This window comes from Manacus vitellinus, unplaced genomic scaffold, assembly GCF_001715985.3.
Source record: "Manacus vitellinus isolate BGI_N305 unplaced genomic scaffold, ASM171598v3 scaffold_5_pilon, whole genome shotgun sequence".
Taxonomy (NCBI): Eukaryota; Metazoa; Chordata; class Aves; order Passeriformes; family Pipridae; genus Manacus; species Manacus vitellinus.
The window spans coordinates 33,068,242-33,090,724 of record NW_021940682.1 but is presented as its reverse complement, the minus strand read 5'-3'; the positions used below and the strand labels follow the sequence as shown (position 1 = coordinate 33,090,724).

General features: G+C 38.9%; 1 protein-coding gene across 8 annotated transcripts in view; it reads right to left on the bottom strand.

Annotated features, from left to right (window-relative positions):
* The window catches only part of GRIP1 (glutamate receptor interacting protein 1), a 221,948-nt gene that overhangs the window by 142,305 nt on the left and 57,160 nt on the right, over positions 1 to 22,483 (bottom strand). Inside the window, exon 1 of one of the 8 annotated variants that reach the window (XM_018080551.1) lies at positions 15,913 to 16,011. The exons of the other annotated variants lie outside the window; for them this stretch is intronic. Coding sequence (XP_017936040.1) covers positions 15,913 to 15,967 — 55 coding nt within the window. The 5' untranslated portion in view covers positions 15,968 to 16,011. Of the gene's footprint in view, positions 1 to 15,912; positions 16,012 to 22,483 lie in introns of those variants that run through there. 8 annotated transcript variants of the gene reach the window in all.

Sequence of the window (22,483 nt, the reverse complement as noted above, 5' to 3'; positions counted from 1 at the left end):
CCCAAGAAACAAGAGAGAGAGCAAGAGAAAATGGCCTCAACCTGCTCCAGGGGAGGTTTAGATGCGATATTAGGAAAAATTTCTTCATTGAAAGCATTGGAACAGGCTGCCTAGGAAAATGCTTGAGTAACCATCTCAGGAGATATTTAAAAGATGTGTAAATGTGGCACTTTGGGACATAGCTTAGGGGTGGATGTGGCAGTGCTAGGTTAATGGTTGAATTCGATGCTATTAAAGGGCTTTTCCCACCTAAATGATTCTGTGAGTCTACCAGATAATCTTACAGAAACTGTCTCAGACACATTTGGTCCATGGTTTTCTTCACATTTCTGGACCTATCAACTTTCACTCACCTACCCAGACACATGTCTCAGGAAAACAGTTTTGCTTACACTTCTACCATTTGGTTTCTAGTATCAAACTAGCTCCCTGACATAGTTTTCTTCTGCTGATGAAGGAGCTCAAATATGTTTATTTCTTGTGGTTTTATGTCATGCTAGAGAATGTCCTGAAGAGGACTAATACATAAATATTACACCCACATCCTTAGCTATTTTTCCCAATGCTGCAAGGACTCTTTCTTCACTGCATTTTCCAGCTACTTCTGGTGCCCCTGCAGTTTAAGCAAAATTCCTTTTTACTCTTTCTGCACCAAGACTATCTCTTCCAACAGATACTTTATTCTCACAAATGGTGTGAGAATACACTTTATTCTCACAAATGTCTCATCGCTTGGCCTGCCACTCCATCCCAAGCCTCCCACCGTGATTATCAGTGAATATTCACACCAGCACATATACTTGCCAGTCACTTATGTCATCTCAAAAAAGTTTGGGCTTCCTTTTAGAAAAGAGCTTTCATCTCACCAAACTTTGCTTTCATCTGCCTTTCTCACAAGCCATCCCAACCCAAGTTTCCACACCCATCTACAGGTTCCAGAGCTTTGAGTGGCACAGTGCTCCTCGGCTTTCATTCTCCTCAGATCTACTTCTGAGCCTCACTGGTCAGGGTCAGCATTGGGGTGGCAAAGCAGGGCAGCTTTGGCAAAGAATTCTATGGACACAAAAGTGTTTAGAGTCACATAAGAGGCAGCTAAATTCAACAACCAAATGCAGAAAAACAAGTACTGACCATATAAGTATTGATTTGCTTTGGGCTTTATTGTCCTTTTCACATGTACTACTGTTTTTGCTTGAAAATCATGAGGATTTCTAGTGTAAGATACTATTCCGCAGGCAACAGATAAATTTAACAGGGTTCTGATTTCATCAACAGGTCCCTTGCTAATAAAATCCCAGGAGAAAAACTGAAATCCTGAAACAAACCTAGGATTCTCCACCATGAAAACAAACAGCACCTGCAGTCAATAGGTACATCTGTCTAAGACAGCAAAGCAAACCTATTAGAGATGATCAACCTATCTGGGTATGCTCCTGTCTACATGAAACCATCACAAGGAGGATAGCCACCACAGCACAGGCACCACCTATGTTGGCAGACTGAGGAAAGTAAGGACACTCCAGTGGCTTAGCAGGGGGTCCTGCTCCATCTATGCAGAGGAGGCTTAGGCAGTGCAGAGAGCTCATTCCCACAGCCATGACTGCCATCTCATAACATTGTGCTCTATCATTTCCTCCCAAAAGCAGTGGTCCAGATTAGCCAGCAGCACCAATACTAGCACAGCCATCAAATACAAAGCATCTTCAGCTATCTCATATATAATAAAACCATCATATATATATATATATATATATATATATAATTTGAAAAGCCTCACAATCAGACCCTTGACAGTTTTTCTGCACTAAAAGGATTCAGCATATGATCTCTTTCTTCTTATATCTCATACCTGGGGCTAGAGTGCAGAATGGATTCAGATTTCCAGCATTTGTACTTACAATTTTGGTTCTCCAAATTTTGTTGAAAAGCTACACAGAATCCTTTCAAAACCAAATCTGAACGAGTTAGATCAGAAACACAGAAATAGATTTGGATGCACTCATTGGTACAGACACTACAAAAGGAACAGCTGCAGAGGAGGCCAAGAACAAAATTTTAATGTAGTTCACAATTCAAGGAGGTGGTATTAGACAAGCAAATGCTTCTGCAATATGCCGAATCCATTAGCAACTTCAGACAGACAGTCCCCATGGATTCATGTCACAAAACCTACATTTACAGGAAGACTATTCCCCCTTGCAGGAAAGGCTTACCAAGAATAAAACCCCTTGTAATGAAAACCAGCAGAGAGAATAAATTACCATAAATTCTTTGTATGTCAGCTGCTCGGATAATAACACATGAGCTTCACACTCTCTGCACAAGAACATTCCTGGATATCCTGATGACACCCTGATTGCAAACAGGGATGAAGAAGCTTTAATGCAATCATGTTCTCTCTCTTTCACTTACACAAGCGAACACCATGGTTGCTGTTCTTCCTATTTAAGACAAAGTTGATCTTAAAATAGGTCTGATTTTGTTTATCTTCAGACTTAACTACAACCAAAAAACTGTAACATACCTGTACATACATGTCTCCCCCTCCACATTTTTAGGAAAAGATGAGATCCACTTCAAAAAATATGTAGTAGGTATGTTTTCCAGAAAATTCTCTTAAGGAAGGAGGATTAGCTATCATTTTCCAAGTCTTTACAATGTTTACGAAGTTAAGACAATTTTATTCATCTTTTGCTACATGCCGTAAAGCTACTATGTTTTACTTATTTTATATTTATCATCCAAATTGGAAGAACAGTGGTTATCTCTTTGCTTTCATGACTTCAGATCTCAAAGAATTATAAATTTGGGTCTGACTATTCAAATGTCCTACAACACACTTCCTCATATTACAGTATTTCTTTAAACTATGGATTAATCTATGTATTGAAAATTCACGTATACAGAGAGATCAATTTTCAATCTTTTTGCATATAAATACACAACAATACCAGTGTGACTGGTTGCAGAGAACACGACTGTTGTAGATTTATCTCACTCTTCTAAGGAAATTATAATTTAGAATTATTCCTTCCTACATTGTGCAAATCCTTTTACTGTAATTATTTGGTATTAGCTATAACCTCTGGTTTCAGCAGTAAGATAGCTTCTGGATGTATGTGTCCACCTATGTATATATATACATACACATGTATATTTACATAAACACATATATCCTCCATTTTTTTATGATTTTAAGATGCTTTAATATTTTCCACAACAGTGACAAATAAATACTGATCTCAAGTTTGCTTTTCTTTGTTTCATTCACAGACCTCTTGCAAGTAGTCCGTGGACTGTGAATAGTCCATGGGCACTTACTGAATTTTTCTGCTATCATTACCCATAACATCATTAAGTTTTGTCGGATTATACACAGATTTTCCATCTGAGTTTTTAAATTGTTCATGATAACTTTGCAAGAGTCACTTGGTATGTAATCTTCAGCTTTGTAATCAACACTTAACAATCTTAAAGTTTGTTTCTGAACAATAATTGCTTACTGTATTCTGCTATTCACCATAATTTTTGATATCTTCAAGTATTCCTCTGCCTTCATCTGTTAGGGCACAGGCTTCAGATATCACTGCATCTGATGTCTCAAAAACAAGCAGTGTAGATATAAACACATTAGATAGAAAGGTATTTTGTTCTTGGATAAGAAACACCATGATTTTAGTTCACATTACTCTTTTTCATCCTTTTTCACATTCAATCACAATGAAACTCAAATGTTAACAGAGTAAAAGCAATAAAATTAAATTACATTCTGATTCTCAAACTTGGGCTTATAGTGACATCTCAATCAAGAAAATATCTGAAAATAAAGTTACTGATCAGCTTAAGAAAATAAGCAGAAAATGGTATCAGTAAAGAGAATCTGAAAATTCTTTTGGCTAACCACAAATCACTCTGCCTGAAAACACAAAGTTTCAAACAGGTTACCAAGCCTCGTCTTTTTGGGTACACATATACAAAAAGTCACTGTGGGACAGACTGGGGAACTTATGAGGAACCACCAAAAATACAAGGCAGCTTCGCTCTTTCCAACATCATCCCACTGCTATTTCCCTTTCATGGCAACATGGACAGTAGAATTTTCTGTGAAAAGATCACAGGAAATGTCACTTACTTCATTACTCTATGACTAATTATGAGGAAACAGAAGGAGGGGAGCTCATTACAGTCATTTTTTGTCTCCTGAGTAATTCCTGAGCAATACTGAAAAGAGAGAAACCTTACATAGTGAATGAACATGCAAGTGGATGCATGGTGCTGCTGAATTCTGCCTTCAGTGGGACAATACACTGGAAATGTTACCTTTGATTCTAATTTCTTTTAAGACAGTTGTCCATAATATTTCATCAGTATCAAGATCATAAAAGTTTAAAACTGCAACAAGCAGAAAACACACACAAATAAAACCTTTTGATTCGTAATGGGTATTTAGCTATCAGGCTCCAAACTTCACCAAACACAGAATCAGCAAAACCAAAAAAACTCCGTGAGCTAATACATGACTGTCTTTTATTAATTTATTTATTCTTAACATAATTAACTATAAAATTCCCTATTGAAGGTGCTGTCAAAGCAGCTTCAAAGTTTCCTATACACATTTGGTGTTTCACAGATTCATTTAAATAATCTTTTTTTGCTACCCAGGGCATCACTCAGACCCTTGACAAACTGAACAATTGCCTCAGCACACTGACTTGGGAGTTCTCAAACTGCACTGCATGTACAGACATAACATGCAAACCCCTTCAAAATGGCACGTAGTCGATGTGGCTAATGCCCATTCAAAAAGCTCCAATCTCCTCTACTGTCCCATGGCAGAAATCAGGAAAAGGTTTTTCCCTATTCTATTGTGGAATCATGAAAAAGAAATAGCCTGGATTCACTACTCCCTTTGTGATCTCCCCTACTCAGCTACCTATTTGCAAAAGCAGCAGCACTTCTTCTGACAGTCAGGTAAAATAAAAACCCCCAAATCACACTGTACACCATAACAACAAAGCAGGTCCAGAATATGCATTGAAAGTCAAACTGACTTGTCTAGGATTGTTAATGAACACTTGAATTACAGCTACATTGAGATCTGGAATCTTGAAGACAGTTGCAAAGCTCAGTAACGGGCAGGCACACCACATCCCAGCCCAACCACTCCAAGCTCTCAGTCTGGGTAAATTGTGAAGATGTGAATCCCATGAAAAATAAGGGCAGAGTCTACACTTATATTTCTGTAGGGACTAAGTGAAAAACTGAATGAAGATTTTCTGTTATGTTGGACAAAGGACTCTCCACACTGTGCTACTGCCACAGATGCAACAAAAGAGAAGTCAGCCCTACTCCCTGGGGCTAAAGTTACTACCTCAGTGCAGCTGTCAGCCAACACAGAGCAGCTGCTGTTCAATATTACATGGCATATGGACATAAGGAGTAGCTCTCAGGCTGGCATTTGCAGGAACTGCAGCTGCTGCTGGTTTGGTGGTGGCCTTGCCTGAACCGTCCTGAAAAGGTCCATAACTGCAGTGTTGAAGAGGAAACTGTATCTTCTACAAAGGGAGCTCAAGCACTTCGAAAGGTATAACCTACCTTCCACTTGTTCCTGCTAGCATTTGGAAGGGCTCCTGCTGCCTTGGGAACTCCATAATATTGAGTAAAAGTAGCTGTTGGGTACGTTTACCACTGTGTTACACAGTTCCAGAGTGAAAACAGAGAGAGACAAGATGAAACTAGACAATCTGCTGGACTGATGAACTTTCCAAGGAACTCCCTAACCAACACTGCGCTTCTCTGCTTTTTTTTTTTTTTAAGTATTAAAACAAAACCTAAAATAGAATCTCTGTTTTCTCTGTTCCTTCTCACTCTTTGAGAAAACGGCTATTAATCAGAAAGTTTATGCCTGTTTCTTTTTGAAGAATGCAATTTCTTTTTCTTTCAAGCTTTGGGATTTTTTTTTGTCCAACAAAAATTAACTGTTCATATTACATCTTTGCTCAGGCTGTCAGGTTTTCTCTCAATTACTAACTAGTTTTAGCTCAGTGAAACAACAATTGTGGTAAATTTTTACTCAGGTTCAGGAAAATGGAGTCCTGACCCACAGGTGCTATAACAATTTATACAAAAATGTACATAAGCATGTCACTAAAGGTAAAAAGACATAAACCCTGTCACTGGAAACTTTAAAATACTCAAACATGCCCTCCTTTTGACCGCTGGGGAGAAGGCAATGATTTATCAACTTAAGCCTCCTAACATGGTAGGAAATTTCATCTTTGTTATTTATCACTGGCTTGTGATACAGTTGAGAACACCATGCCCACACTACCTTTGCAAAGTTGTACTGGTCTCTGAGAGGTCACAACACACTGGATGTCCAGAAAAAAAACAACAAAACAAAATTCCAGGCACAATTTCTTCTGCCAGACAGAGCTGTCAAATTCTAGTTCATTAAAAATATAAGTGTTTCCTTGAGAGCATTGTGGATTTAAACTGTATTTTATTGGTGACATTTACCAATGCACTGTGGTAATGCAGTCACTGGAATAGCTGGTATTTCTTTGCTTAACATCTTTCTCTATTCACTGTTGAGAAGCTAAAGCAGAATAAGCCTGTTAGATGCTATTTCCAGTAACATGTTTTCCCCCACAAAACTATGTTTCATGTTTGCTTTTTCATAATCAGTCCAATCTGGAGCAATTTTTCTGCCCCAATACACTTTCAGAGAAGTCTTCTTTTCTTCTAAAAACTTCACTCTCAACAGCATTAATAAAAACTTCGGATGAGCATTCAAGGGATAAGATAGAGAGGCTGCAGTGAAGACTTACATATTACTTTCTCTTTTCTGTTACAAAAACTTTCTGGGCAGAAGCTTTCTTTTAACTTTTGCCCAGGGCTGAATATGTTGAGACAGCATCTTTAAAGGTTCCTAAATATTAGAGGAGTGATACTTTAAATCAAACGCCCAAAAGAAGAATGGAGGCAAAAAGGACGAGCATCTTTAAAAGTTCATGCACTTACAAGATGCCAACAGAACCCTGGCTTGTATCAGAAATTGTGTGGCCAGCAGGACTAGTACAGTGATCAACCCTCTGTACTCGGCGCTGTACTTGCTGAGGCTGCACCTCAAGCCCTGTGTTCAGTTTTGGGCTCCTCACAACAGGACAGACCTCGAGGTGCTGGAGCGTGTCGAGAGAAGGGCAACGATGCTGGTGAAGGGTCTGGAACACAAGTTTAATGAGGAGCGGTTCAAGGAGCTGGGGTTGTTTAGCCTGGACAAAAGAAGGCTCAGGGAAGACCTTATCACTTTCTACAATTACCTAAAAGTAGACAGGTGGGAGTTGGTCTCTTATCACAAGTAACAGGTGATGAGGATTTGACAATCCTCAAATTTTGCCAGGGGAGATTTAGACTGGGTGTTAGGAAAACCTTCTTCACAGAAAGGGTTGTCAAGCATTGGAACAGACTATCCAGGGAAGTGGTGGAGTTGCCATTCCTGGAGGTATTTAAAAGATGCATAGATGTGTCACTAAGGGACATGTTTTAGTAGTGGACTTGGCAGTGCCAGGTTAATGGTTGAACTTGATGATTTTAGAGTACTTTTCTAATCTCAATGATCCTAAATGATTCCAAGAGTGAGGGAATGACACGGTGCTTGTGGTAACACTGTGGTAGATCAGTTTGATAATGCAGAAGGTTTCATTAATTTATATTACTAATAAATTTATGAATTTTTAATATAAAACTTTTTCCCTTCAAGAAAAAAACATGCTATGAACCAGTCTCCTTTTGCTTGCAACTTGCCAAAACTTGACCCTTTGGGATAGTCTCCAACCAGGGCAGTCCTCCCTGCATGCCCCCCTTAGCACCCTCAGGCCAGCAAAACTCCTGTGGGGAATGCAGACAGGGAAGCAGAAATGAGTTTACCTTTTGTTAGTTTACTGACAGCTGTTTGGAGAGGTGCTGTAAGGAAGAGACTCACCTGCTTAGGGATTATGCCTACAGAAAGACTTTGCTCTGGCAGAAACACATCAGCAGCACCACAGTGGCAAAGAATGAAATACAGAAGGGGCACTACTCACCAGTCATGCTAGGAGACAGATTAAGCTGCAAAAATGCAGAAATCTGCCTAAAAATGCAGGTACCCTCTCACCCCTATTCCACAGCGTATTTCAGCTTTAGCAGATCCCCAGACTAAGTATGTATAAAGCACATGAGAGCGTGACTCCATTCTTCACATGAGTAATAACAGCCCATTTCCACCTGGAGCCTCACCTTGCAATACATTCCTAAAACATCTGTGTAAGTACTACTACATAATTGTAGACTTTAACTTCATATGGGATAAAACATTTTCATAAAATGACCAATTTTAATTCCTACTATTTAACTCTAAGCAGCTTGGGTCCCTGTTTCTCTCACATTGTGTGCCCTTTCCAGCGCAAGCCATATCTGCTTCATGTCCAGCTTCTCTCACATCCCCCTCATTTCTTTTTTTCCCATTGTCCTCTTTCCTATTTGCTCTGTAGAGCTCCCAGCAGTGCTGCATCTCTTGCTGTTGCTGCTCATTCCCCCAGTTGCAGCTCAGCTCTCCTTTGCCTGCTACCACAGCACCCCAGGGCACTGGGGACCATGGGCAGCACCAGCTGACTGCAAAGCAAAGGCCTGCAATGTGTACCATTTCTTCTCTTCCACCGCATGCCACCCTTCTCCTTTCCATGTTTCCTCAGGCTTCACCTCCATTCATGTAATTCTGTGGAATTAAGATACTTCAAACTGATCAAAACTCCCATAGGCACCACATAGGCACAGGCAGAGAGCAAATTTGGTTGCGAAGAAAAATACAGTGCTCTCATGAGAAGGCAAAGATGGGCATAGGTTTTTGCAGACTTGCAAAATTTGCAATGTCTGTCCCACTGTACCTGTCTAGTGCTTGGCTCCAGCCTGCTTCACACCTTCTGTGCCACTCTGGGATGCTCACCCAGACTGAATTTCTGGGGTATTTTTGAATCTTGTCCTCTAATGTCTGTTATAACTATTTGAAACAGCAATGACACTGAAGATAAACTCATGAAACATTTGCAATGCACTTCTATCCTGCAGCAAAGCTGATAATTGGAAGGATGTTTGTCCAACACCCTGCCCGTGAGCAAGTCTGGGGTTTCATTATTTACAGCTCAAATGTTTTGCCTGCAGTCATATTAAAACTGGCACCATTTATCAATAAACTGTTTTCTTAAAATAGCTTCACCTTTAATATTCACATAATAATATTTGTTTTATTATTTTCCTCAGAATACTTTTGAGAGGAGAGAAGCATAGCTATTCCCATTGGGCCACTAGGGACAAGGCACAAGGTCCCAAACCCTTGCTGAACTGTTGTGCAAGAAGTTCAGCAGGAATCAGCCAACAACGTCTGCAAATCTACATGTGCTGGGAAAAACAATTCCTACATTCTACATGTGTAACTTATATCAGAGCTGCCATATCAGCTATCAGCTACTAATATCTGATAGATAAGGGATAGCTAATGGCCACTTACCATCTCTTTATAGGATTGCAGCTTTCTCTTCACACCTTACAGGCACCTGCATGCAACTATATCTGTTTATCTAAACCAGAGATAATTTCTGTGCAGAACTCCAGTCATACACACATTCTCAGACTGTGAGGGCTGCAGCAGTGCTCCTAGTTTAAGTAGTACGTGCTTGATTTGGAAAGTATTTTATGTCTTTCTTTTCTGTCAAAGTTTCACACAGATTGGTTAGAATGCTGCTGTACTTTAGATCATCCTGAATAATTAATAAAGAGCTTGCCAGTTCTTGAATATATTAGCAGTGAAGAAATATTGCTTGAACTTGTGAACTGTGATCAGCTTGCTGCAGAAGAGAAAATCCTTTCTCCTCCTTTCATTACTTCTAACAACATGAAGTTCAAAGTATTCTTTTGAACAAAAGGACAATATTACAAACTAATAATGCTCATTAAATAAGTCTGCCTCTTTTGTTCTAACATACTCAGTGCTGGAAAGCCTAAAGAGCAATTACAGAAGGAACATCTTAACAAAAATTCATCTCTCTCCCTCCCCTTCAGTAATAATAATGCAGGCACTTACAGTTTCAAAGCAATCTTAAAACAATTCTGACCAAAGGCATTCTTAAGTGCAAATAAAAAAGTCAGCACCAGTGAAAAATCTAGAAGGGAAAAAGTCATGCGGTGTCTTCTCTGCTCTCTCACAGTCTTTGGCAACTTCAGTAACTGTTCCTAACCAGTGATGAACAAACCAGAGTAAGGAGTCCAGGGCTGTCCCCCAGACTACCATGGACAAGCTAAATGACATAGGGCAGATCATGGCCACTCTTTGCCTTCATTTTCTTATCTGACAAACAGTCTCTCAATAAAATATTTAAAAAAAAATAAAAAAAAAAATCCAAGCACCAAGGAATGTTTTTTGTGTTGTTTTGTTTGTGTTTTTTTAAATTATATTTACTACATTACAAGAACCAAGAGTAATGTCAAAACTTCTGCTGACAGACATCCACAGCTCTCCCCTGAGGATTCTCTCCTGTCTTCTCATGAAGGTCACTCTAATGGCTGAAGAAGGGCTGCAATGCTGGAAGTGGCCCTGAAGTTCATATATGCTAGTGGAAAAGAAAGTTTTCAGATTTTGCTTCTACTCTTTATTCTTTCACTGCAGTTCATTTACTAAGTCAGAAAAAAACACAGAACTCACTTGCATAAAAATAATGCAAAAAATCTAACAGATGTGGACATCTTGGATAAACAGGTGTTGTATGAAAAACCTTAAAGCATATTTCCAAAACCCAAACTGAATGCACAAAGTCAACAAATTCATACTGACTGCCTATTTATAGAACTTAGCAGACACTTAAGAGTTTTCTGAATATTCAGAACTAATTTTAGAAAGACAGAGCCAACCTATGTTCAAAAGTCCTTACAGATATTGTTACTTGTGATTTTTTTACTTCATTTAAAGCAAGCTGTTGCCTCAGTTCTAGTATTGTAAAGTTGTATTTTTATAAACAACTTATTGGCACAATTAGAATTACTATTAAAATAATATACCAGCTGGTTACTTGCTGTCACAACCTGGGATGATTCTCTGGAACACTGGCAAGTTTGTAATAAGATACTATACGGCCTTGGTGTCAAGTCCTAAGCATGACTTTAATTTCATGCTTTAAAAAAAATTCTACATTTGTTTATGTTTTATTTGCTTGTGCACAAAGAAAAGTATAACATACATCCAGCTACATTCAGAATTCATCCTTAGATGCTTTAGGTACCTAACCAATTTTTAGATAACTGATCATCTTGTAAAATGGAGTGCACCATCCTGTCTTTAAAGCTCGCTTTATCTCGCTGTATTGGAAACATACTGGGAGCATAAAAATATATGTCTGCAGAAAGGATCTGTATGCACAGTAGGTGATAAATTATCCTGAGGATATGCTATAAAGCTTTGATGGTGAAAGGCATACCACTCAGGTCCTCATGCTATGCCCTGTGTAACGACAGTTGACATCTTTATCAGAGTGCTCCTATTCTGTTTCCATTATAATAAAATCCAGAATAACTTCTCTGATCTGTGTATGTTAAAATATGCAGTCCTGTCTCTAACAAAGAGCCCCGTTTCTGCAAGCAGCTTTACACTCCAGACACAGCTTCCTAAAAGTCCTGTTCTTCAGGTTAATAAAGGAAAAAAACCAAACATGTCCATACATAAATTAACCACAGTCATGGCTTTGTAATGCACTGCTTGAAAGGCATTTTTTAAACTATAAAGTGTTTAATTGAGCTGTAAACCTCACTAGTTTACACATTTCAGCAACTTTTCACATACTATATATGTATATTGTTCACTGGTGTACTTAACACAATAATTGTAAATTGTACCATTTTTATTTAGCATGTATATGCAATGTGATTACCACAGGCTCTTTGGTATGCACAGCATACTGCTCAGTGCTCAAGGTCTTACAGGAATAAACTGGGGGGGGGGAAGCCCCCTAGTATTTCACCACTGCAAAACGAAATCATCCTACAATACAAGCAGCCATATAAAGAGCAGATCTGTGGTTGATCTTACAACTTCAAATGTGGCTTTTCCTTACATACAGTTGGTTCAAGTGTAAGTAACCACACTCTCTAAGCCTAGTACTTCTCATAGTGATAACTATAGGAACAGCTACTACTTCAGATTTTTACTTACATTGTTCTTTTGTGATAGAAAAGAGGTAAAAAATTAAAATTATATAAAAACTAACCCCCCCTCTTCTCAGTGCAAATTTTAGTAGCTAATATACCTTTTCTCTTTTAAGAACCACTTAACTACTTTTAACATTGCTTAAAATATATATAATACACATATATCCAAATACATATAGATAATCACAACTAAAAAGAGACTGAGCCAGCAATATTTCAGCTCAAAGGTAAAAGCATGAGAGATTTATTCATGAAAGAAATCAGGTCACTCCAGCACAAACTCCCATCCACCATAAACATTTTAACACCTATTAAAAAAATGTATAACTGTAGAATGTAGAAACAATGCACTGGTGTAGAAACAACACATTGGTGTAGAAATCAGGAATGGTTTTTTTGGTCCTTAGACGATCTAAATTCAAATCATGTCTCAGCACCTATAAGGAAACAATCTCACACAGCATTGTTCTTGCAAATTGCATCACCAAATAACATAATACTTTTCTTCTATGGTTGGTTGTTAATGGACACAAATATGAAGCTTTGCCTGAGCTTGGTAACATGTGATTTCATTACTGAAAATGTACTGACCTCCAAAATAAAGATTCAAAAACCTGAAGTGTAATACACATTAAGGGAACTAATCTCATAGTCTTTTAAATTTCCTGCATGAATAATTATTGTGCACTTCTTGTTTGCCACATATTTTGCCTTAAAAGGGGGTGGTTGATACAGTGGAAATAGAGAAGAAGACTTGGTGTACTGCAGCCTCAGCAGATGCAGTGGCCCTTGTACCCAGAGAGGCAATACGGCACAGAAGGAGTGCATGGGCAGGGGCAGCAGTGAAGGAGGGCTAAGAGGCAGACAGGTTAGACCAGTAGATATTTGAAGGTCCCTTCCAAACCAAACCATTCTGTGATTCTACGACTGTGCCTGTCTCCTACGAATGGCATAAGTTTGAGGGTAGAGGGCAGAGAAGAAGACTAATGTTCCCATCTGAAGACAACCCTGGAGGTTATCCACTGCAGGGTCTAACTCATAGCTATGGGAAGGAAGGGCAGCAGCAGGTCACTGACTGGGTTTTGGAGAGCGTGCCCACAACTGTTATTTTTGCCTTGAAACTAGCTCAGAACACTTGAAGATTCTCCTGCCAGAGATTTTTAAATTACAAACTAAGCACGCAAAGAGACATAGTTCTCCTTTTTGCTTTGAAAGGTTAAAATGAAGCACAGGAAGAGGGGAGTGCAACTGTTGTAAAATACAGTATTGCCTGAACATCTCCCCATTGGACAGAATTGTTTTTGGAGAGTGTCTAGTTGCCCAGAATGAGGCATTTCTGTTTACATCCTTATCTGAAAAAAATGAAGTTACAAGCTTACTTTGTCAAGATAGGCATGAAAAATGACGTAACATAAAGAAAGAAACCCACGTATTTCCACTTGCTGATGTACAGTTAACTCACATAATTTATTAAAAACACAAGACACTAATCAAGTGCACAGTATACCTATATCTTTTCACCACGGTAGGACGTGAAAAACAGTAAAGAAATTATTTTGGGGAACTGCACAAAGGTACAGGATTAGTGCAGAAGAGAAAGATCCTAGCAGAGACAGATTGGGGGCAAGTACTAAAGTAAGGAAAACTGCTTTTGGAGCAAAGAAATTCAATGAATGCACCAAATCACACGACTAGCAAGTTAGAAAGGAAGGAGATCTTACAGTTGATGTAGCAGCAGGAAATTGCCAGTTGTTGGCAAAAATCCTCTGCACACTAACAATGTGAAGGTCCATCCCTGTCCTCAGCTAGCCTGACTGTGTTGAGCACTCCGTAACTGGTGTCTGAGATGCAAATGCCAAGGCCACAGAACCCAGAGAATTAGTTAAAAGAACAGAGGTTTTACTCAAAATGGTGAAAATTAAGGAACCTGTCAATTAGGACAGTTACTCCAGTCCAGCATGCATATGGTTTACAGGAGAATATATGGACACGCCTCTAGACTGTCTTTTTTTTTTATCGACTGTTAATACTAGAGACAAGCATAAGGCACACTAACGTGAAAGATCAGTAGTATCATGCTGGTTCCTATTGGGAGGGAGTGGGAGGAGCAAGGAGTCTCAAAGGAAGTTAAGATTATTTCAAAGGAGAAAAAAACACTAGCCTGAGTTCTGTTGGATGATGGAAGCGTGAAAGAATTAAGACGGCTATGATGTATAAGATTATTGATTATCCCAGGAAAACTGTGTTTAACTGTAGCAACAACTCTCATCAGTGAGAGACTAAATTAGTGCCCAGATCTGTTTTATAAAGACATCAGCAGACAAAAAGATTGCTCTCCTCACATCAGAAGAAAACGCTGACTTTCAACCTGATAAATGTGTAATAGAGCTACCAGAATAGAAACATTTTACACATACGAGAAAAACAGGCATTACCCAGCACAGATTTGACAGAGAAGTAAATCTACAGAGGAGAGGATGATTAATAAATATTTAAGCTCACGTATTTTGAACAACATGGTCCCACACAGCAATCTAAAGAACAGGAAAATGCATTACATAAGTTTGATTGCAGTATTCTTCTCTTTTTCCATTACTGACCTCATTGTATTAGCATGTTACCCTTTCATGTTTCTGCAAAATAAAACACTAATTGATTTTGAGCTATCCTGACTAATAATCAAAGAGTTCTGATTTTTCAAGCTAGGTTGATAAAAATAGTTTAATTCACATATGGATGTATATCCAGCTGCACAGTAACGGCCATTAAATATTTCACAGTATCCAAGATAAAAAACAGAAGCTTCTTATTTGCAGACACACAATACTACTACAGTGTCGGAAGTTTCCAGTAAAAAATTGAGCCAAAATCCCAAATTAAACCCTTCTACACAGAGAAAGAAAAAATTATCAAACATGGCAGATTTTTTTTAAAGTTATTTTTAGAAAATAAGGTGTGTTCATTCCTGAAGAGGGAAGGTGTCTTAGGCAGGTTTTCCCATATCTGCTTTAATAATCACACAGAACTCAGAGCAGGATGCAAGTAGTATTTTAAAGTTCTGAGTGGTAAAACCAGAGACTACAAAGATTTACAGTAACATAAAATGCACACTGCTCTAACAGGCAAATTAACTTCACAAGTGTGACATGAGAGTGCAGCCCCGAAAAAACACACGCTACTATCTGTACTTCACCACATACAACAGCCTTTGGCATCTAAAGCACAGGCAAAGACAGCTCGCGAAGGACAGGAAATAACAGAAACTCATCCTGGATATAGGTTCTGGATAGCACTGTCAGTTGTTCCCACTAAAGCAGACCATGCACTGACCCAGGAGGGACTCCTCTGAGCAGTCAGCAGAAATACAATGCAATTACAGCCCACAATAACTTTAGCACTTCATTTAGGAAAAAAAAAATCCTCCTTTTAGCAATTAAAAAAAAAAAAAAAAAGAAAGAAAAAAAAGAAAAGAAAACAGGAACCTGTCTTCCTAGCAGGATCACAGCCTGGGACATGTAAGGACGTTAACTGAAAGAGCTCCTACACTCTTCTGTATCAGGAGTTCTTTGTTGCCTGACAGTAAATTGGAAGGACAGTCATATTTAAAAGTAAAAACAATAGGCTGCGTCTCTGGAAGGATGCAAAGGAGCCCCTAAATGAGTAAGAAGAAAAGCACGTTACCTTTAGCAAGTCTCCTCAGGATCTGACAGCGGCATTTGAAAGAGACAGCTATCATTCTGGCTGCCTGCCTCCCTGGCAAAGCGCGCTCGGGGCTCTGCTCGGGTGAATGCAGCAGCAGCCTATGAATTCCTCCTTCCGCACATACCAGGCGAAAGGTAGCCCCGGTAGGGAGTGACAAGGCTTAATTCCTCTTGGCTGATGCAGAGATCAGCTCCATGTCATACAGCAAAGCTGTGTCATTCACTACTAGCACCGTCACTACCACCTGCATGAGGAGATGAAGGGCTTACAAAGCCGTATTTCTTTAAAAGCTAGAAAGCATCCAAATGCACGCACGGACGTGGATATTAGAGGGAGACGTTCCCCAGCCTCTCGCATTCCCTGACCCTGCAGGGAGCGATGGTTGCTGTGCCAGGCAAAGGGCCACATGTTTCAGCAAAACGTGGTGATTTTTCTCCTCTTTCCTCACATCTTTCCTTTCCCTTACTGTTCCCTCTAGATAAAAAGGGCAGAAACACTAGGAATCCTACTTCTGGGGGAGGAAGAGTCTATTTCAAATGGAAAATATTCTAATCAAAGTATAATAAAGATTTACTCTTACAGATCTGTAAGAAAGAAGAAAAGAAAAAGCCTGATTTGATAACCTGGAAAGCTTTTTGACAATCGTAGACAAGTATATTACAGCCTTTGAAGCACAGACCACAGGGGGAGGGAGGGAGCTGGAGGGAAGTGATGGATTGTTGTGTGTGGGCAGGACCGCCAAGCATTTGATCACACCAAAATAAAATGATGCTGCATAGAAAACAAACAGCAAATCAGGTTTTTTCCTCTCACTAGAGAGCAGATTTTAGTGCACCTGAAAAATATATTTGGCCAAACATTGCACCATTTATAAGATACCTTCAGCTCACCAGGAGTTTTATATCCTCTCATGCCTCTTCAGACAGCAAATTAACCTGCTTGTAGAATTCATTCAGAAAACTATGAAGTAGAGCACACCTCTTAAACAAGAGTTTCATCTCACCTTTATGGATCCAGAAAACTACCACAGGACAAAACTCCACACTCATCCTAAAAAACAAAGAATCAAATCAAAATAACCTATATAGAGTCTGTCATGTCAAATCTATGCGCAAACCCTAAGTCCTGCATCAGATACTCTCCTTCAGAACAACAGATAATTATTTCTTTCTCAAGATTTATCCTTGAGTAATATATTTAAAACTGTCTTCATATATTCTGTCCCATTCATGTGCTTTCATTACAAAATTCTGTCATCTTTTATCTATCACTATATTTACTGTTATGGTCCAGTGTCATGGTGCACATCTTCTACTGTCATCTACTGAAAGCCTGGAGGAGGCACGGACAGCTTTCACATTTGGAGCCTTTTCTCTCTCCCTGCCCACTCCACACTGTATCAGCAGCCCTGTGCTTCCCATATTACAACTCCCTATTACAGTGATTGCTTTTCTTTTTTTTTGTTTTATTGGTTAGAGCAACAGCCATATTTCCAAGGGCAAGGTGAAACATTCCATCAGCACAACTGCAATTGCCCAGACAGATCTGGTGAAAATTGATTTTATTTCATTGTCATTAAAAACAGATAAGGGTAATCGAGTCATCTGTTCACCATCCTTGTTATCGCTTCTTATAGCTGCTGTTGTACCAGACACCCATAAAACCCAACCAGTAGAAAAGCAGATGCACCTGAAGCCATGGACTGATGGCTCCAGCCCTGTAACCACAGACCTTCAGACAGGGATGGACAGGGTGTGCAAGGAGGGGTGAAACTAGGGGAAGAACATGAAGGTTTAAGTCAGTGTAATTCAATGGTCAGGAAGAAAAATGGAAAATCTTGGACCATCACGAAGGGGGAAGGGGAGAAGAGTTGTGTATTCGTGTTCTCCAATAAACAGAAAACCAAGAGAAGGGTAAGTGGTTCTCTCTCTGACAATACACTTTTTGAGTTAAAAATTTGCCACTATTCTTCCAGGTCACCTTCTGCTCAAGTAACAGGACTTCACATCAATAATACCAATAAATACCACCCTATATCTGCTTTCCTTTCTCTCTGATGCCCTGGAAAAGCTGTTCCAGAAACCATCTCAAGCCTATAGCCTCAGCACACAGCCTCTGCTCACAGCTCTTCCAGGTCTGAGATGCTGAAGCTGTCCGAACTTGCTGCTCTCCTTCTGCAGACTGGCATCCAGAATCCTTATTACTGTCACTGCATCTGCCAGATACCTTGTCCTCGATGCCATAAACCTTGCTGTGCCCAGACAGACCCATTTAAACACTTCCCCTCAACTCAAGGGCAACCAGAAGATACCAAAAGACCATCATTTAGCTGCCCTAATATTTGTTCTTTGATTCTTCCCAGTCAGCTGTGGGGTCATCAGGCAGGCTGGGCTCTGCTCCCACCTCTTTGGACATGGACCTGCCAGCATCAGAGCCAGGTGAGCCTGCAGTGCTCCTCCTGCCCTTCAAAAGAAGGTGATTTTGGTGAGAAGCCCTTAACTCAGGAGTCCACTTTTGTGCAATTTTAACACCCTTGAGGACTTCCAATGTGCAAAGAATGGCAAGAGGTTGTATCTACATCACAAGGAAGAACTGATTGCTGCTTGCCTTTGTCATTTGTGGCCTCCTTTACCAAGGGGGCTGAACTAGTGTTAGTTGTGAAGTCAGATCACAGAGTTCAGACACAGGAGAAAAATCGAGCCTTTATGTAATGAAATGCTGCACCCCAATGAGATTAAAACTGTGCAACACTGTAATAATTATACAGAAATTGTGACATATATGCAACACCGGTGACATACTTGGTCAGAAAAGGTTTTACTAACAGTGAAAAGATATATTCCTTGATCCAAAAAGCTTATTGTATTGTTTACTACTTCTAGATTACTGGTGTATATGCTAAATAGCCTCTGAAGCACTGCAGCAGTCACTTCCAACCAAGCCAAAAGGATTAGTTTTTGTTTATGTTTCTTCGGACAATTCTTCTGTCCTTGCCAAAGGAGGTCATGTGAAGATTTGAATTCCTCAAAAAGATTTTGGATGACAAAGAATTCATACTTCAAGTACAGCACAGAACGTAATGATATACTGTATATACTGCACTTCTTTTTTTCCTCATTTTTGATAGGTCGAGAAAAGATGCAGTCACTGAAACAATTTCTAAAATAATTACTCATGACACACATGGTTTTATCACCTTCTTGCCTGACGATCACCAGGATTCACAGAACTGTTCTTGTCCAAAGTTCTACTTCTGAAATGAATTTAACCATATTTTTTTACCAAATTAAGGATTTTGTGATTATTAAATGTCTCAACATTCCAAAAGCCAGCCATCATTTTCTGAGGTGTCAGTCATTCAAGCTCGGGTCAGGAGGAAAAACTGGCTGTTCAGGAGGAAATACGGGGAAGGAGGTAAAAACAAAAAGGGGTAGGTAATGTAATATTAGGAGATCAAAAACCTTCAGACATAGTGAAAAATTATTCATACTCTATATAAGACAGGTTAAACTCTTTAGTAATTACATTTCTTCCTTATTAATCAACAGAGCTACACATTTTGTTACTATTTTCCCTGGGCTGTAAGGGAATCTGTAAGAATCTTTTTTCATTGTGATCCATTTGGACAGCAGCATGAATTTATATCAATTTTATTGCTGCACTCATTTCTTTCTTCAGGAGTCTGAAAGGTTATTTATAAACTCTAGAATATATGTAACACAAATACTTTGTCAACTGAATTTGTATTCATAAGTACTCAGTAGAAGGTCATTAGATGAAAGAAGCTTATATTTTCATATGATAAGCCAGGCAGTATATTATATGTACCCTATTTAACATCATCTTCTGGTTAATCTTATCAGATCATATTAGCTGAAATAAATGAATCAAAAAAAAGTTACTATCTATTACACTTCTCTGTAGAACAAAAAAAAATATGTAATAAAATTTCTCTAAAGTAAATTGAAGATTATAATCTTTATATAGTGTGACATTTAGATACAATCAGGAAATTTCTGTTAAGAAACAGTATTCAATGAAGAATACAAATTCTACAAAATATCAAATTGTCTTTGAGGGGAAAAAAATAAGTTTGCAAAAAATGCATTTCTTTCCAGAAAATATGACTCTAACATATGCATCCTTCTGTTTCATAGAAATACATATACCCAGAAGATACTCTAGGTTAAATTCCACACATGCTGTATCAAAAATTTCCTTTCATGTACTGACTGAACAGCATCTTAAAACCAGTTACTCCTCTCTCCCTTTTTCACTTTACAGGGGATTTGTCCATATGATCTGCTATAATTGTTTCTGGATGTCACATGCTCCTATTTTTCTTTACAGGCTAAGGTTTTGTGTAACCACCTTGAAGCAGATGCACCAGACTGCTCACTCAGTCATAGTGATGTACAGCATAGACCCAGACCTTTAAAGAAAGCCAACCCGTGGGGTTCAGTGGAGACAGGGATGTGCTCAAACTACAGTCTCACCAAGACATTAAGGCAACCAGAAAGACATGCTGATATCAAATGTTTCATGTGCCAAGAAGACACAGTGATATCTACTGGATCTACCTGCATAAGAAAACTGAAATTAAATTTTATGAAGTCTGAATGCATTAAGATTTTGTACAACTCAACATTTTGTTTCATCATTTTACAAGCTACTGCTGACATCATCATTTTACAAGCTACCACATTATTCAAATGGAAAAGTCAGATTTTTAAGGGAAAAGAGAATTAATTTAGCTCTAAAAATAACAAATGATTTTAAGGATATTTCTGTTTCAAAAACTAAAACATTTCCACTATTGTATTTGATACATGCTTATATCAATCAAGAACTAGCAACAAAACCAGCAATCTCACTCCTAACAAAAACTTTTTCACCCCTAAGAGCCGTATTCCCATGCAGCAGCAGGCTCAGTCAGTCCACCATTTTGCAATGGATACTCCTCTATTATGAAGATTCCCCTTCACTACAGGGAGAGAGAATAAAAAGGCAAGTGCAATAAAGACACCCTGTTACTCCCCAGTGCTCAGATTATGAAAACAGACAACTTGTCAGATTTGCATAATTTGGAGGATCTTGTAAATTTATGTTTTTATTAAATCAACTACAGCAGCTATTTTCTAGCTATATTAACCACATTTGCAACACTGTCAGGCAATTTCATGCAGACATTGTAGTGCAATGCTTTAAAGGCCATTAAGAGTCATAAAAGGTGCTCTGGCTTCAGAGGATCCTCACTGCAGCACATATGAAGGAGATACAGCATGTTGAAAAACAGGAATATGTATGTGCTGAAAGCAGTAAGACATGACAAGAACACATCTGTTAAAGATCTGAGTTGATGCCAAAACACCATTGCATGGCAACACAAGTATTTTAGCTTCACTGCCTAGGATGAGATTAATAAAAAATAATTCAGGGGCTTTCTAGGTAGAAAAAACCCAAAGTCTTCATTTATTGGCTCCAAGAAAAGTTAGCCTTTTTGAATTAGTGCGTATTAAACAAGTAGTGATAGAATCAATCAATATTACCACATTCCAGGATGGATTTCTGTTGAAGTGTTTTATAACACAGCAGATTCACATTTTAATTGATTTTTTTAAAAGTCCAATTTAATGATAGATTTTATAAAATTTATAATGCAGTATTAAAGGAAACAGAATATATAATATATAATAATTAAAGGAAACCTTTTCTATATGAAAATAACTCTCTGGTACATGCTACCCTTCAGCATAACACAAGGAACAGCATTCCCTACATTACTCTTTACAGCAATGGTACACCAGAGCTTCTCAAAAAGAGCTTTATCTTACCAGTCTGTTTCAAATATTTGCAAAAATTAAACCTGTCCTTTTCCATGAAACTGTGCTGGTATATAAAGGTTGAGAGATGTTTTCTACTAGAGAAAAATCTCAAAAAACCTTTGAGATACGTAGCACAACTCTGACTTTTCATTCCTAATTTCATTTCAGTTGTTGGCAAACAGGCTGTTCACCTTTTTCCCTGGCTTTCATAGATCCAAATCTTTGTTTAAAATTAATTAGGGACTTAATAGATTTAGGAAATATGAAGATGCCACATGTATTACAAAACTTAGAAACTTCTAGTAGCACAAGTATGTTGCAATCTCTCAAAGGTAATATCAAGCATTATCATGGCCAGTCTTCGCGAACGAAGATTTGGGAAAGGTCCTTAACCCTTCGAGCCTGCGCAGTGGATTTTTTAGGTGAGACACAGTGTGCGCTGAACTGAGCCCACCCTCTAATCCTGAGGTTCATCTGCTGGGGCCGAGTGAGCTTGGACGGTGGCAGCGAGGTCCTCAGGACGTAGGTTTGTTTAGAGTGACCTTCTCTTAGATGGATGACCTTACAGGGCTGATGAGCTCCATCTGCCCGGGAGAGTCCCCTGAGTGGGAATCGAACCCGGGCCGCGGCGGTGAGAGCGCCGCATCCTAACCACTAGACCACCAGGGGGCCCCCAATATCAAGCATAGTCACAACTAATTGAGATTTAATTCAGAAAGAAGTCA